The 15,894-nt window shown below is 43.6% G+C and overlaps 1 protein-coding gene across 1 annotated transcript in view; it reads right to left on the bottom strand.

Annotated features, from left to right (window-relative positions):
• Nucleotides 1-13,404, bottom strand: part of LOC144582153 (uncharacterized) — a 34,071-nt gene extending 20,667 nt beyond the window's left edge. Inside the window, exons 1-4 of the mRNA XM_078369357.1 lie at nucleotides 13,298-13,404; nucleotides 8,457-8,504; nucleotides 3,995-4,146; nucleotides 1,124-1,229 (exon numbers count right to left, since the gene is read on the bottom strand). Coding sequence (XP_078225483.1) covers nucleotides 1,124-1,204 — 81 coding nt within the window. The 5' untranslated portion in view covers nucleotides 1,205-1,229; nucleotides 3,995-4,146; nucleotides 8,457-8,504; nucleotides 13,298-13,404. The remainder of the gene's footprint in view (nucleotides 1-1,123; nucleotides 1,230-3,994; nucleotides 4,147-8,456; nucleotides 8,505-13,297) is intronic.
• Nucleotides 13,405-15,894: the final 2,490 nt, after the last annotated feature.

The following is a 15,894-nucleotide window of genomic DNA, read 5'->3' as shown; positions in this document are numbered from 1 at the left end:
GCGTCAGCTGCCTCCCTGGCCTCCCTCCAGCAACTCAAAACGTAACTACTAGTAGCCTACTGTTGACTGGAAGCCTTACTGATGACATAAACAGTCAATTGACATGTACTTGTATGTTACATGCGTTGTATACTGTATTCTTAAAACAAAGTAAGCCAGAGAAGAGAAAATGTTATTAAGAAAATCATAAGGAAGAGAAGATACATTTACAGTACTATGCTGTATTTATCAGTAATACAAGTTTGTTGTGGTCTGTTTACAAGATGAATCATCTGTAGAAAGGGTGATGGCTGCAGTGCAGACCTCAGTCTATGGTACAGATCAAGCAATTCAACTTTTTCTTGTAATGACATGACTTCCCTCTGTTTTTTGGGAGCACATCCAGCATCACTAGTGATATTTCATATGCATTCCATTGGGTTATGAACGGTTTACGGTATTGCACTAAACATGATGAAAATACACAAGAACTTCAAGAGATCACCTTTTAGTGTGATTAAAAAATTGACCAGGGAGAGGAACTGCTAACGGGGAAATGATTAGCATCACACTTCATATTTTATTATTACTATTATTTTTAGATGAAGTCTCGCTCTGTCACCCAGGCTAGAGTGCAGTGGCTTTATCTCGATCACTGCAACCTCTGCCTCCTGGGTTTAAGCTACGCCTCCCAAGTAGCTGGGATTACAGGTATGCGCCACCATGCCCAGGTAATTTTTGTATTTTTAGAGGAGATGGGGTTTCGCCATTTTGGCCACGCTGCTTTCGAACTCCTGGCCTCAAGTGATACACAAACCTTGGCCTCCCAAAATGCTGCATGCAGCATTTTAAGAGAATACTTGCAACACTTAAGCTCACGGCGATAGCAACAGGAAATGGCTAAGAAATTATTGCAGTAGTATGGCGTTACTACAGTTAATTTTATGCAGTTATAATTCAATACTGCATTTTTACATTTGTTTATATATTTCTCTCGACTACAAATGGCATCATATGCAGCCTATAAGTGTATGCACAAGTTTTGATGAATTTTAACTTTTTATAATAAATTTGTGTATATTTTATGGTGGCAAATTATAAAACAGACTAGTATCTACATATATTTTCTGAATTCATGACATACCTTACAATTTCTTAATGTTTCCAATATTTCTAGGCTGTGTTCATTGAGTTTTTTCAAATGATTGCAAATCTCAAAAAACATTTCCAATATATTTCTTGGAAAAAATCTGCAAATAAACAGATCCACAAAGTTTAAACACATGCTCAGGAGCACTGTACCTATTTTACATCCTGATCAGGATGCCTTATTTAAAACATACTTACTTTATGTTAAAACGCACGCTCTGAATGAAAAGACCACCCAAACAGGCTTTGTGTGAGCAACATGGCTGTTTATTCACCCGGGGGCGGGCAGGCTGAGTCAGTGGAGGGCAGTGGGATAGAAGCTAGTTTTATATGTTTGCAGTAGGCAGTGGAAAGTTACAGAAGTTACAGTTTAGAGTGGTCTTTTGCAAGCTGGGAGGGGGTCGTAGGGTCTGGAGTCACAAAGTTGACCAAAGTTGGTTACAAAGTTGACCAAGATTGGTTACAGAGTCCAATGACCTTGTCAATTAAGGCCGGAATAAGAAACAATAGAAGAATGTCTCAGGTTAGTTAGGCACCAAAAGGGTTGATTGCCTTTCACTTTTCATGGTCTTCAAATTCCTTCACCTTTTCTAATTCCAGAAGGCCCTCCAGAGGTGTACGTGTGCACCATGGCTCCATCAGTCAGCCTAAAATTTTGAACTTACACTTTATTTTTCAATTATGAAAAAATATTTGCCATAAGTTGATTTCATTTGTTCAGATAATAATGTGTTATAAAATTATTCTTGCCCCTAGAAAGAAGAATTTAGGAGCCATCTCCTATCAATTACATAAAAACCCAGGAAAAGAGCATAAGTAAATTCCCACACTGCTATTATTAACACCACTCATTGATCCACGAAGGATTATCTGCGGTAACATGTCTCCCTCCTGCCTCAAGCTTCTGAGCTATATCCTGCCACCAAGAGCATATGTCACATTGAGAAATGCCAACAGATTTAAACCGATTTACCAAGACCTAATTAAGAAGTTCACATTTATACTGACCAGTACTGTGCCCAATTTATGACCAGCCAACACCTGAGTGGTTAGCATATGGCAGAAGCTGTTAAACCACCTAAAAGTACTTTACACCCAGCATGCCCACACTTCCTATGAGATAGGTATCAATGTCCCCACTTTACGGAAAGTGAAGCAGACACACTAGAGATTAATTTGTCTAAAACTACAGAGCTAGTAGGTGGGATCTGAATCCCCTGGCAGTCTGTATCCTAAAAGAAAACTTTTACCTCCATTATTCTCATAGAGGCAGAAAACACCCAAATGCCTAGGCAAATAGGGAAGGGTCCATGGAGAACCTCCAACCTGCCCAAGTCATTGTGCACAGGGGATTTGCCTAAACATGCCCATGGTGAAAAATTCCGTCCCTTAACACATGCACACTAAGGGAAATAAATCAATGTGGAGTGACTCAGACTAAGGGCCCACATGCACACTGGAAGAATGGGGTGGAACCACCAGGAATTCATGCCTTATGCAGGGGAGGAGCCTGGCCTTTTCAACTTGTGTGTAGTGGCCTGGTATTCAATTTGTGAGGTAGAAACCTGCATTCAGGATCCCTCTTTTTCTTGAGAGCTTTCCTTTCACTTAATAAATTCCCTCCTCCTCACCCTTCAATGTGTCCGCATGCCTAATTTTTCCTGGTCATAAGACAAGAACCTAGAGATTTAGCTGAACTAAGGAGCAAGAAATCCTGCATCAATTTTAATAAATTGCTGCCGGTCGCAGTGGCTCACGCCTGTAATCCCGGCACTTTGGGAGGCCGAGGCCGGTGGATCACGAGGTCAAGAGATTGAGATCATCCTGGTCAACACGGTGAAACCCCGTCTCTACTAAAAATACAAACAATTAGCTGGGCATGGTGGTGCGTGCCTGTAGTCCCAGCTACTCAGGAGGCTGAGGGAAGAGAATTGCCTGAACCCAGGAGGCGGAGGTTGCAGTGAGCCGAGATCGCGCCATTGCACTCCAGCCTGGGTAACAAGAGCGAAACTTCATCTCAAAAAATAATAATGATAATAAATAAATAAACTGCATAACTGATAAAGACAGGAAGAGAGATTCACACTTAACCTGAAAGAAATCCCAGAAAGCTGAAATAAGCACCCTTTAGTCATGCTCAAATCAAAGTACTAAAAACTAGAACTGCTCACCAGTATCTAAAGATTTCAACATCAATTTTATTTAATTTAAACACCGAGCACCTACCAATATGTGAACTCTGAATTAGTCACAGGGGCTACAAAGACTAATAACAACATGCTCCCTTCTTTGATCAAGTCACAAAGACAGTGGGTGGGTTTGTCTAGTAGGGGAAGGGGTTTGATCAAGAGAGAGAAAAAAAGAACATGTGATAAGACAGGCATGTGATAAGAAAAAGACAATAGCGGTCTCCGAATTTCTCCTCTATTTTTCTTTCTTATTACTTAAAAGTGGCAAAACATTTTCTTCCCTTCCTCAAATAAGACACATTCAGAGTGTTTGTCTCCAGGCAGACAAACTTTGTTCTTTTCAGAACAAATTCAGAACTACAGGAAGCACCACCAGCCTGATACTAAGGAGCTGTCCTGACAAGTACCCCAGGAACTAATAACCCTGAGGCCACAGCAATCGCCTCGGTGCTCTTCTCCCTTGAAAATCAGAATTAAAGCATAATTTACCTCAAAGTCTAAACTTACAGAGGAAATGGTGCTTAAAAGCAACCTATTATCTTCTTACTGTTTGGGAACATCCCCCTTTCTCAGTCCTTCAGAAGTGCCCAAAGAAGTAGTTTGGCTAAAGTTGTTCCCATAGAACCAGTTTCCAAAAACAGGAGAAATTACTGAAGAATATGGCTTAGGCAACCTACATGGGAATTTTCCAGTTCAACTCCCAGTTTCCAGCAAGCAGAGTGAATGGAGAAACCAGGAAATGGGGTTTTGTTTTCAACCACTTGAGCACAAGGTTTATGTTACCTTCTAGTGGGTCTTCATCTTGGTTTTCAGCTAGAGCTGTGGTTTCCTGCAACTAAAAAGGATCTCATGAGAAAATAATTTTACTTAAAGGTTAAATATCAATACATACTTTATTGGGAAAAACTCTAGCTTCTAAAAATACTATCTAAAATAAAAATAATATTGAAAATTAATCCCTTAAAATCAGATTCTGAATTTGATGGAAAGAATCTTTCTTTAGGTGACATGGTACAATTATGAAAGAGGTAAACTGAGTCACAGAAGAATTGTTACAAAAGAGCAGCAAGCCTAACAGGGGCCTCTGGCCTTTGGATTTTCTGGGACCTAACTAGCATCCTAGAGCCTGAGCTAGGAACCAGACACCAGGGTCCCTGGTATCAGGCTCCTTATTTCCTGTACTCATGCCTGACTCTACCTGGAGTTCTGCTTCTCCTTCCAGAATATAATCTATAAAGTCTCCATAAGCACATTTCCTCATGGCCCTCTAATCATATCCCCAAAACCCATGGCTCAGCTAAGAACCAGGATATTAGGTGCTCAAGAAAATGAGAGGCTACAGCAAAGCAAACCAATCATATTCTTACATAATGAGAAAAGTGAACTGCAGAGGCACTCGCAAAGTAAATCTTGGTTGGTTAACCCAGATTCTGTTGGATCTACTGGGGCAGCATACATTTTTACGATTCCGCTATAGACTTGCTGGGAACCTGTCTTTTTAAGTATGGCTAGCTATTCCAAGGAATCACTCTATCAAGGAAGGGCTGATCTAGCTCCTGGCACTTAATTAAGCTTCCCTTGCTAATAAGAATAAGAAGGTACTGAGAGTCAAAGATCCACTATCTTTCCTTTTCGGTCTATCTGAAAGTATGTCTCCCCTTCACTCTGAAATATGTACAGGTTTGGAAAATAGGTTACCATAAATTTCAAAAGACAATCTGTGTCATTTTTGTATTTAGATATGGCTAAGACACCAGCCATGGTGGCATGCAGCCCATAGTCTCAGCTACTTGGAAGGCTGGGGCAGGAGACCCAGGAGATAAGGCTGCAGTGAGTTATGATAGTACCACTGCATTCCAACCTGGGCAAAAGAGCAAGACATCATCTCTAAAAACTAATTTTATAAAAGGGAAAGAAAGAAATGGCTAAGACACCCAGAATCCATGCCTCCACAAGTCCTTTCCCATAATACAAGACTAAGTAACCTCACATTTTCCTCCTTTCAATATGCGTTCTGGCAAATGTGGATGCTAAATAATTAGGGTGAGGGAAGCAGCAACTATTTGAAGACAGACAGTCTCCAAATCTTTCTGGTCTGAGGGTCACTGGCACTGTGTATGCAGCTGCCTGCCTTTAAAAAGAAGCACGTTTATAGGCTGGGCGAGGTGGCTCACTCCTGTAATCCCAGCACTTTGGGAGGCCGAGGCGGGTGGATAACGAGGTCAAGAGATCGAGACCATCTGGTCAACATAGTGAAACCCCATCTCTACTAAAAATATAAAAAATTAGCTGGGCATGGTGGTGCATGCCTATAATCCCAGCTACTCAGGAGGCTGAGGCAGGAGAATTGCCTGAACCCAGGAAGCGGAGGTTGTGGTGAGCCGAGGTCGTGCCATTGCACTCCAGCCTAGGTAACAAGAGCGAAACTCTGTCTCAAAAAAAAAAAAGAAGAAGAAAAGCACGTTTATAAGTCTTTCCTCAGCCACTGATAGTCTGGGAAAGTGTGCTGATGGGCCACAAAGACCTGAGAATCATGTTGGAGACACCTACCTCCACAATGCCAAAATGTAAAGAAGAGGGCTGCAGAGGGGTAACCCGTTAACTTGGGGAGATAAAGGTTATGAACAGAGGCATAGCACATTGGGGGAAGCAGGGAATAAAGCTAGGACATCTCAGCAAGGACACGCTTTATTAGAGAAGAACAAAATGGGGATGGGTGAGTGAAAGAGCGCTACCACAGAGCCTTCCCATCTTTAGTTTTGCTCAGCAGCTTCCCAAGAAGGATGGCAGGCAGAAGGCACAGTGGGGTCACCACAACCACAAAATATATTTATATAATTCTTGCACGAAAAAATGCATGTTACAGTAATAATTTGGCTGGAGGGCGAGATAAAAATCTCAGGATGTGCCCACAAAAATGGACAGAGGAATGGAGAGAAGGGGTAGCCAGGTGAGAAAAAAAGGATGTTCATTTCTTAATTTTCTCATGAGTGATGAAAAATCAACAAATACTTTCACTTCTGAAGTTGGTAATATACTCATTCTTATACTTCTCCATTTAAAGATATAAGGGTAACCACCAAAAACAGACCATCTCCCAAAAAAGAACAAAAAGGGAAGAGGTGAAAGAAAACAAAAAAGAGTGACAAAACCTCAGGCAATGTGGTGAAGTATATTTTTTTAAGTCCTTCAATATCAAACATCTGTTAAAAGGGAAAAACCCGTATTGGGCCAAAAGGGGGGAAAAATGACAAGAAATCTAACATATTTTATACAAGAGGCACACCTAAAACAGACCTGAGAAAAATTGAAAATGAAAGTTTGGGCAGTAAAATATCATAATAAAAAGCAAATGTAAGTTTTAAAAGTCAAAGGTCTAGATGTGAAATTCAACTTTGGTTTTAAGGCAAAGATCATCACACAAACGGTGTCACTAAGCATATTAGGAGAAAAGCTAGGGTGGGGGACGTCCGTAACATTTAGAGCAAAAATTGTTAATTTCTCTAACCTGTGAATATCTTATGCAGTCAAGCAAGTGGGACACAACTCAACAGAAAAACTAGAAAGATGGTATCAAAGTCACAGAACACAGATACCAATAAACACTTCAAGAGGTATTTGCCCTCGGTAATAGATAAATGCCTCCCTGGCCTATCAGATTGCCCAATCATATACAGAGAGGAATGTAGAGTAGCAAGAACACCCACCACAATAATGAAAAGTACAAATTCTTGCAGACTTTAAGTAATTTGCTATTTAAATATTTTTATGTTACATCCTTTAATCCAGCCCTTCCACATCCAGAAATAAATTCTTAGGAAAAAAATCAACACTCAGGAAAATGCTTGAAGATAAGTAAGTTTGTTAAAGTCTGGAAAATATTTAAAATGTCAGATAAGGGATGAGCTAAAAATCACAATGTATCTAAATGAGCTCACTCTGTTGCTCACGCTTGAGTACAACGGCACAATCATGGCTCACTGCAGCCTCAAACTCCCGGGCTCAAGTGATCATCCCGCCTCAGTCTCCCAAGTAGCTGGGACTATGTGTGTGAGCCATTTTGCCCAGACCATAAATGGGCAATTTTTAAAGAAAGGTCTCCTTATGCAGAAGCAAGCAAAGAGCAAAACAGTATGTACTACATAGTTCACTCTTGCCTAAATCATCCCCTAACCACCAAAACAGAAAGACAAACCGTGCTGATTTAGCAAGAGTACAGGGGAAAGATCTAGAAGACATCCACTCCAACAGTACTTTCTTCTAAGTGGAAAGGGAGTGGGGAAGGAGGAGGGGTGTGGGGGGAGCTTTTCCCTGACTTCAATACATCTTTGTGTGATTTGAGAAATATGTCACTTTAGTAATTCAAAGTATTACAACATCTTTTTAAAGTGTTTTTATATCTAATTGCTATAAAACAAACCCCAATACTACTTTTTGTCCTATATTAAGTGTTAAAGAGTAAAATTTTGGGATAGCCTGGGGAGAAATGCCAAATGTGGGTGAAGGGGAGAAGGAAAGAAAAGCACACTGCCATGTGTGTTCCTATGCAACTGTCTTTCATGCTCTGCTCATGTACCCCAAAACCTAAAATCCAATAAAAAATTTAAAAAAAAATTTAAAAAAAAAGTAAAATTTATCGAATTATGATAATCTAAAATTTAGTAGCAAGAATTTAGACAAAGACTTCATCGGCCTTTTGTTTCTGGAAGAGAATGAGAAATTATCTGCAAGTGAAAACTTATGGGTTATACATGTCCAAACTCAGCAAATCATAAAAATTAAACATGTACAGGAGACTTTCTGGGTATCAAGTATACACCTCAGTAAAGCTGAACAAACGTTTTTCTGAAGCTATCACCAGCTTTACTCTCTAGTTTTAAAACAGGCAGCAAAAGCTGTGGCTGTGGGAATTTGGATGAGAGGATAATAATGTGTGAAGATAGGAAAGTGATGTTTACTATTATCGGGCCCATGAATGACACAAGATTCATTCCAGCAAGGGATACCTTAGGCATAACCAAAGTTCCAGCTGTGTGTTGAGGGGTCTCACGTGCAGAGAAACAGTTCTGTCCATTTCCATCCACTGCACAGCTGTAGCTGTAGCCAGAAAGAAGCTAAGAGCTGGGCTGTTGCACGTACCAGTTGCCACAGTGGTAACCCTGGATGGGCTGGAACTCCTGCTTCACTCTAATAAGCAGAGGGGAGAGCACAGCAATGATAACCATCACCAACCAATACAGAATCATTCACAAACCCCCCGACTTCTTTCCAGGAAGTTTGCAGTAAGTTGAACACCTATGTTCAAAGCCATTGTTTGTAAGTTACCAACAGTTATGTAGCAAATAGAACAGTAACAGCTTTCTTTTTCCTTCAAAGGAGAAAACTGCTCACCTTTGCCAGTAGCTGTAATAGTTATTGTGTTGAGCTATGCCAAAACCTGCAAAACTCTCCTGTTCTGCCATTTATCCAGAAACCTTACAGAAAGAGAGCAGAATCCGGTTTTTATTCCTGCGTCAAAAATTCTGGCCTGTGGGCTAAAACCTCTCAACCCTGACAGGTAAGTCTCGCAACTACCTGAGATAATTACATTTAGTGGCAATTCCTGCTAGGCAATTAATTGCTTGACTTTCCTGACAACAGGGCAAAGGTGTGTGTGGGGGGGTGCACTAACGCACCTGGGAAAAATTCTGCCACCTGTTCCTCTGGCTTCCACCTTCCGGCCCTCTCTCCCAACTGTCAGGCCTGGGGGAGCCAGCAGAACCCCAAGGAGGGACAGAAGGGGAAGATGTGTCCCTCGACAATGAAAGAGTCTCCACTGCATCCCTTATCATAACGAGAGGAATCTTTAATAACAAAACCTTAAGACAAATACATTTCTCTCCTCAGTTATCATTCTGAGAATAACTATTGGAACTAGCTAGTGCTTTATTATTTTTTTTAATCCCATGCAGGGATTAAAAGCATAATTATTGAAAGCATAATCCAAACTAGCTGCAAAATTAAGAGGCAGCAAAGAAAGCCTTCCTTTGCTCCCTTCCCTCCTGTTTCTCTTCCTTTTCTCTCTCTTACACCCTACATTAATGAGTACAGGATACAATTTTAAAGAAATATTTCTCTTGTTCAGTATTTTTTAAAAACGCATGATAAAGCTTCCCAAAATTTAACGTGCATACAAATGACCTAGACTTGTTTAAAATGTAGGTTCTTTAGGCTGGCACAGTGGCTCACATCAGTAATCCCAACACTTTGGGAAGCTGAGGCGGACAGATCATGAAGTGAGATCGAGACTATCCCGGCTAACATGGTGAAACCCCATCTCCACTAAAAAATAAAATAAAATAAAAAAATTAGCCAGGCGTGGTGGCCCACACTTGTAGTCTCAACTACTCAGGAGGCCGAGGCAGGAGAACAGCTTGAAACCAGGACGCGGAGGTTGCAGTGAGCTGAGATCATGCCACTGCACTCCAGCCTGGCAACAAGGTGAGACTCCATATTAAAAAAAAAAAAAAAAAGATTCTTTAACTTGACAGATCTGGAGTGGAGCCTCAAATTCTGCCTTTTTAGCTAGCTCCTGCCACTTTAAGCAGCAAGGATACACAGTGTCAAAATTCAAGATAACTTTTGAGTCCATAAGGGGTGCTTAGGGTGTGGCCATTTCCCTGCTGCTGGCTAATAACTAAGTGCTAATGTATTTTCTATTTACCTGTATTGTGAAAAATAGCAGACATGATGAATTCAAAACATTCTGATCATTCAATCATTCACCAGTTATTTATTGAGCCATTACTACAGTCATCCCTTAGTATCCATGGGAGATTGTTTACAGGATCCCCCTCAGATACCAAAATCCTTCGATGCCCAATATAAAATGGTGTAGTATTTGCAAAGAAGCTACACACATCCTTCCATAAACCTTAAATTCTGTCTAGATTACTTATAATACTTAATACAATGGCTATACATTACTTCATGTGGGTTCAACAGTAGTATCAGGCATGCGGCAAATTCAAGTTTTACTTTTTGGAGTATTTGTTTTTAAGATGGCGGCTCCCTCTGTCACCCAGGCTGGAGCACAGTGCTGTGATCTTGGCTCACTGCAACCTCTGCCTCCCAGGTTCAAGTGATTATCCTGCCTCAGCCTCCCCAGTAGCTGGAATTAGTCACCCACCACTACACCTGGCTGATTTCTGTATTTTTAGTAGACATGGGATTTCACCATGTTGCCCAGGCTGCAGTGCAGTGGCGTGATCTCATCTCACTGCAACCTCTGCCCTCCAGGTACAAATGATCCTCCTGCCTTGGCCTCCCTAGTAACTGGGATTACAGGCAACTGCCACCCCTGGCTTTATAATTGAGATGGGGTTTCACCATGTTGACCAGGCTGGTCTCAAACTTCTGACCTGAGGTGACATGATCGCCTTGGCCTCCCAAAGTGCTGGGATAACAGATGTGAGCCACCGTGCCCAGCCTCCCAAATATTTTCAATCCATGATTGGTTGAATCCCGCGATGTAGAACCCACAGACGCTGAGAGCTGATGGCATACACAAGGTAAGGCAACTGGCATTGGTGATACAGTGGAGTTTATCCGGAGTGACTCTCCCCATGTCTTCAAGGGAGATTTTATTGATTAGCAGCTATGGCAGACATTGTTGGGTGCCATCCGATATTGATTTATTTTCTTCCAGTATAACAATTCTGATTTCACTTGGGCCAGCAATAGGCTCAAGCTAAAAGACCACATTTCCTAGATTCTCCCTTGAAGCAAGACGTGGCCAAGTGGCCAATCTGGCTAAGAAGATCTAAATAGAACTATTAGAATGGGACTGGGGAAAGCTGTGTGGGAAAAGGGTATCTGCTAACCTGGAAGGGGGCCTTTTTATCGTCTACTCTCTCCCCAGGTCTGGTGCTGGGATTAGAAATGACAGGTGGAGTCAGAATAACTGCAGCTACCTTGGCTATGAGGTGACATGAGGGAAGAAGTCATACAGAGTAATACAGTGATCCAAGACAGAATGAGTCTGGGTCACTGAAGACTAAAGACTCTTTCCACTAGCACTAGACTGGCCTACTACTGGTTTATTTTACTTAATAAATGTCTTGTTTAAACCACTGTTATGTCAGGTTAATTATAATTCCTAACTACTATAGCTTAAACAACCAATAAAAATGTTAAAAATTCTTTTTCTATAAAAGCTTTTTTTTACTTATTTCATTTTAGGACGGACTTTATTTCACACAAAGAAAATCACAATTATGGCTATAACCAGGTGAGTGTTGAGGCTGCAGTTGGAAAGGAATATAGAAGTTGAACACTGAGGAGGTGGTAAGGAGACCGAGGAAGAGAGAGGTCAATGTAATCATGCTGAAACCAGCAAGGAAAATCGCAGCAGCTGTGGTGAGGAAGGAGGCTCGGGCATCTAGGATCACCTCCCCCTTGATCTCCACACTGCAATAGAAGAAAAGGCTGACTGGCTGACTGGTGCCTCCTTAATCACCTTCCTATAGGATAGGGGGAATCTCTCCAGAAGATATGTTACCCAGTGAAACAAAGGATATGTTATTTCTTGAAGACTTAACAAAGGATTATTATTTCTCAAAGATTTCTTTAGAGAACCAACACCAAATAAAGGAGCTCAAACTGAAGGATATGAAGAGAATTTTCTGCTTGGTAAGTTTAAACGTCCAGACACACCAGGAAGGTGGTGGGCTCTCGAGCCTCAGAGAAGATGATCTACATGACCGGAAGCAGATATGCCTGGTCAGGTTCCTGACAAGGTCTAACTACTGCAGTCCCACATCCTTCCCAAGTAGTTCTCAATTTGATACCTCACACTATGCCTGGGCAAAGGGAACAGAACTTTGGGGTTGCCCTTCCTCTTGCATACAGAGGAAATTAAGCTCCCAGGGAAAAAAAAAATAGGGAGAATTTGGATTCCCTAGATTCAGAAAAGAATAAAGAAAAAGAGGGAGAAGAGACCCCGAGAGAACATGTTCAGTGACCAACGTCAGAGGCACATTCAATTGGTCAAAGATTGTCTGAGATAGGAGAGAAAATCAGCAGCCGTTTCAAGCCACCAATAATAAAAGGGACAGATGCCCGCCAGCCAAGTAAATTCTCCCACACAGATATATCTGTTATTTCCTTTAGTCAGTCAGCCTCTTAATTCGATCAAGGTCTGAACACCTCCACCCCACCCCATGGGTATGTCAACCTCAGGTCAAGTGAAAGCAGAGTCAAGTGAAAGCTAACGCTTCTCCCAGAAGCAGGGGAAAGGAACAGGGAGGGAAAAGAAGGTGGACGACACGATTGCAGGGGATAGGGCTGTTATGAAGGAAATCGGAAAGAGGAGCAAAACCAGGCTCTCTCAGGGAGCCAAGGTAAGAGAGGCTTAGGGAGACAGGGACTGCAGGCACGGAGTTGGAAAAAGTCTAGTAACACCCTGGGGAAGTGGATGGGGATCCATAATACTAGGAGGGATTAGGACACAGAATAAGAAGGGGACAGGGATGCGGAAAGAGAGCAAGGATGGGAGGATGAAGGCAGGAGACAAGGGGTACAGAGGAAAAGATCCCCGAGAAGACCCTAGATAGGGCAACAGATTAGGGAACACCAGAAAGGGGTGAAGAAAGAGGTCAGAGACAGGGGAGAAAAATGGGAGTGGCCCCCCGGGCCTGACGGGGTTCTCATAAGTAGGAGGAGACGAGGCCCAAGAGGGGGCACAGAGTCGAGTGGACGGAGGCCAGTGTTTCCTACTCACTCAAGCAGCTATGGGGGTCCAAGAGCGGGGGGCGCAGAGGCGGCGGGGCGCCTGCACTGCAACGCACGACCGCTGACCGGACCGGGCCGGAGCGTCTGGAAGCAGCCGCGACGCCGGGCCTTGCACCCCAGTCCTGGGGGCTGCCTCGGTGCGGGCCCACGCTTCCCTCCGCCGCTTCCCGCCACCGCTTGCCTGCCCGCTTCCCCCGACTCGGACTGACCTGTCCCGGCTGCCTACGGCGCCACTGCCGCTGTCTGGCAGGCTCCGCAGAATCCTCCCGCTCCTGCCAAAACTTTTCCCATTCATTCCCAGCTCCGCGGCGGCCGCGGCGTCAGACGCTCTGCGGCCCGGCCCCGGCCCCGCCCCCGCTGGCGCGACGTCACCGCGCAGCTCGGCCCTTCCCTCCCCACGCCCCCTTCCGCCCGGCGGCGGCCAATCACCGCGCCTCCTGGAGGCTCCTCTGATTCTCTCTCTCCGCCCACCGCACGCTGTCCCGGGCCCTCCTGCGGCGCCCTCTGGTGTGGGATGCGGGCACAGCAGGGAAGGGAGGAGCGGGGAGCGCCAGGGCCAGTAAATAACAAGTCCAGCAAGTGTCACAAAACAGAATTTAAAGCTGGAAGGGAATTTCGAGGTAATGTAGTGCAACCTCCTCATCTCCCATTGAAGAAACTTAGTCCTAGAAAAGATACGTGACTTGCAGTGACGAGTCTGGAGGGACTCTTAACCCAGTGCTAGGTCCACTAGAGATCATACCGCCTGTACTTTTCAAAAAGGGCTTTCTGCTTTCAAGAGGCTTCTACAATTGGAAACTTACGGTCTTAGACTTCTTAACCTTTCTTCCCATGTGCTTACGTAATACGCTTATTCACCTAAAATAGGTAACATCTTCCCTATTGTTGTAGACAATTCTGTTCTCCCTTCTTAACCCAGGTCTTTAAGACCTGAAAGGGACCTATTATCCCAACCTGGCGCTTGAGATGTACCACAAAATGCTACCTAGCAGCTGGGAGGCAATCTGGTGGAAGAAGTTGGCTTTCATCTGGCGATGAACAAAACTTGACTCAGGCATATGACCAATGCCTCCTCTCCATCATCATTAAAGCTTACCCCGCCCCTCCCCTTTGGGGACACCTTCTATAGGCCACAAGTTCCTCAGGCCACACCCTAGCCATCTGGATGTGTGATTTTTTTCTTGAGACACAATTTCACGCTGTTGCCCCTGCCTGACTGCAATTATGCAATCAGCTCACTGCAATCTTCCTCTCCGGGATTCAAGCGATTCTCCTGCCTCAGCTTTCCAAGTAGCTGGGATTACAGGCACCTGCCAACATACCCAGCTAATTTTTGTATTTTTAGTAGAGACAGAGTTTCGCCATGTCAGCCAGGCTGGTCTTGAACTCCTGACCTCACATGAACTGCCGGCCTCAGCCTCCCAAAGTGAGCCACTTCACCCAGTCTGCATGTGAATTGTTGTTGTTGTTGCTGTGAGACCGGTTGGCTTTCTGTTGCCCAGGCTGGAGTGCACTGGCACGATCACTGTAGCCTCTACCTCCCTCGAGTGATCCTCCCACCTCAACCTCTTGAGTAGCTGGGACTACAGGGGTGCACCACCAGAACCGGCTAATTTTTTGTGTTTTTAGTAGAGACTGGTTTTCGCCATGTTGCCCAGGCTGGTCTTAACTCCTGAACTCAAGTTATCCTCCCACCTTAGCCTCCCAAACTGCTGGGATTACAGATGTGAGCCACCATGCCTCGGAGGGATGAATGATTTTTTTTTTTTTTCATTCTGTCTGCTTCTCTCTTTTTCTTTTTTCCCCCTACTTTTTGAAATGATTGTGCATTATAGTTCTAACTTAGATGTCAACCTCCTTGCCTTCTGAGATTGAGGTCAAAATGGACTGTGGAAATCAAAGACCCTCTCTTAAGATTTTTGCAACTATCTGGGGGTTTATATTCTCTTAAATATTTCTGTCTCTGTTTCTGCTTTTGCCAGGCTGTTGCTGTACCACAGTTCACAAGCCTGGAAAGGAAACTCAGCTCTCCCTGAGGACTGCTTGCACCTCTTCCCACACAAAATATTCATGAGTACAAAGACATTAGGGTCCTCTGGGCCCTGGGGCAGGTCATATGATAGATAGCAAACAGTTTAAACTTACCCATCAGAAGTTTTTCTTCCCTTTTTTATTTTTTGAGACAGAGTTTTGCTCTTGTTGCTCAGGCTGGAGTGCAATGGCGCAATCTCGGCTCACTGCAATCTCTGCCTCCCGGGTTCAAGCGATTCTCCTGACTCAGCCTCCCAAGTAGCTGGGATTACAGGCACCCGACACCACACCCAGCTAATTTTGTATTTTTAGTAGAGACAGGGTTTCTCCGTGTCTCAGGTGAACTGCAAATCTCAGGTGATCTGCCTCTCAGAGTGCTGGGATTATAGGCGTGAGCCACTGCTCCTGGCCAGAAGTTTTTAAAAGTCCTTTTCATACCCCTAGCTGAGGTTTTCTAACTGGCCCTGCACCCGCTAGCCTCCTCCAGAATCACCACTTCTCCTTCCAGCCCACCATTCTCTCCTCTGTCCCACTCTCACTGGAGGAAACACAAATTCCTCTGGCTTTCCAGGCAGAAAGAGAAAGAGACACTTTAACCTTATCTCTTTGTTGCTTAAGTTCCTGTCCTTCCCAGGGAAACATACACCAGCCAAATCTCCTAATGATGTTTATCCTATAGCTCTAGTTTATACAGATCACTGGGCACTCAGGTTGTGACTCAGCTTATATCCCACTGTTAAGGTCCCTACAGATGACTTTGTTGTCCACAAAATAG

Source organism: Callithrix jacchus, chromosome 4, assembly GCF_049354715.1.
Source record: "Callithrix jacchus isolate 240 chromosome 4, calJac240_pri, whole genome shotgun sequence".
Classification (NCBI taxonomy): domain Eukaryota; kingdom Metazoa; phylum Chordata; class Mammalia; order Primates; family Cebidae; genus Callithrix; species Callithrix jacchus.
This window is presented reverse-complemented; position numbering and strand designations above follow the sequence as displayed.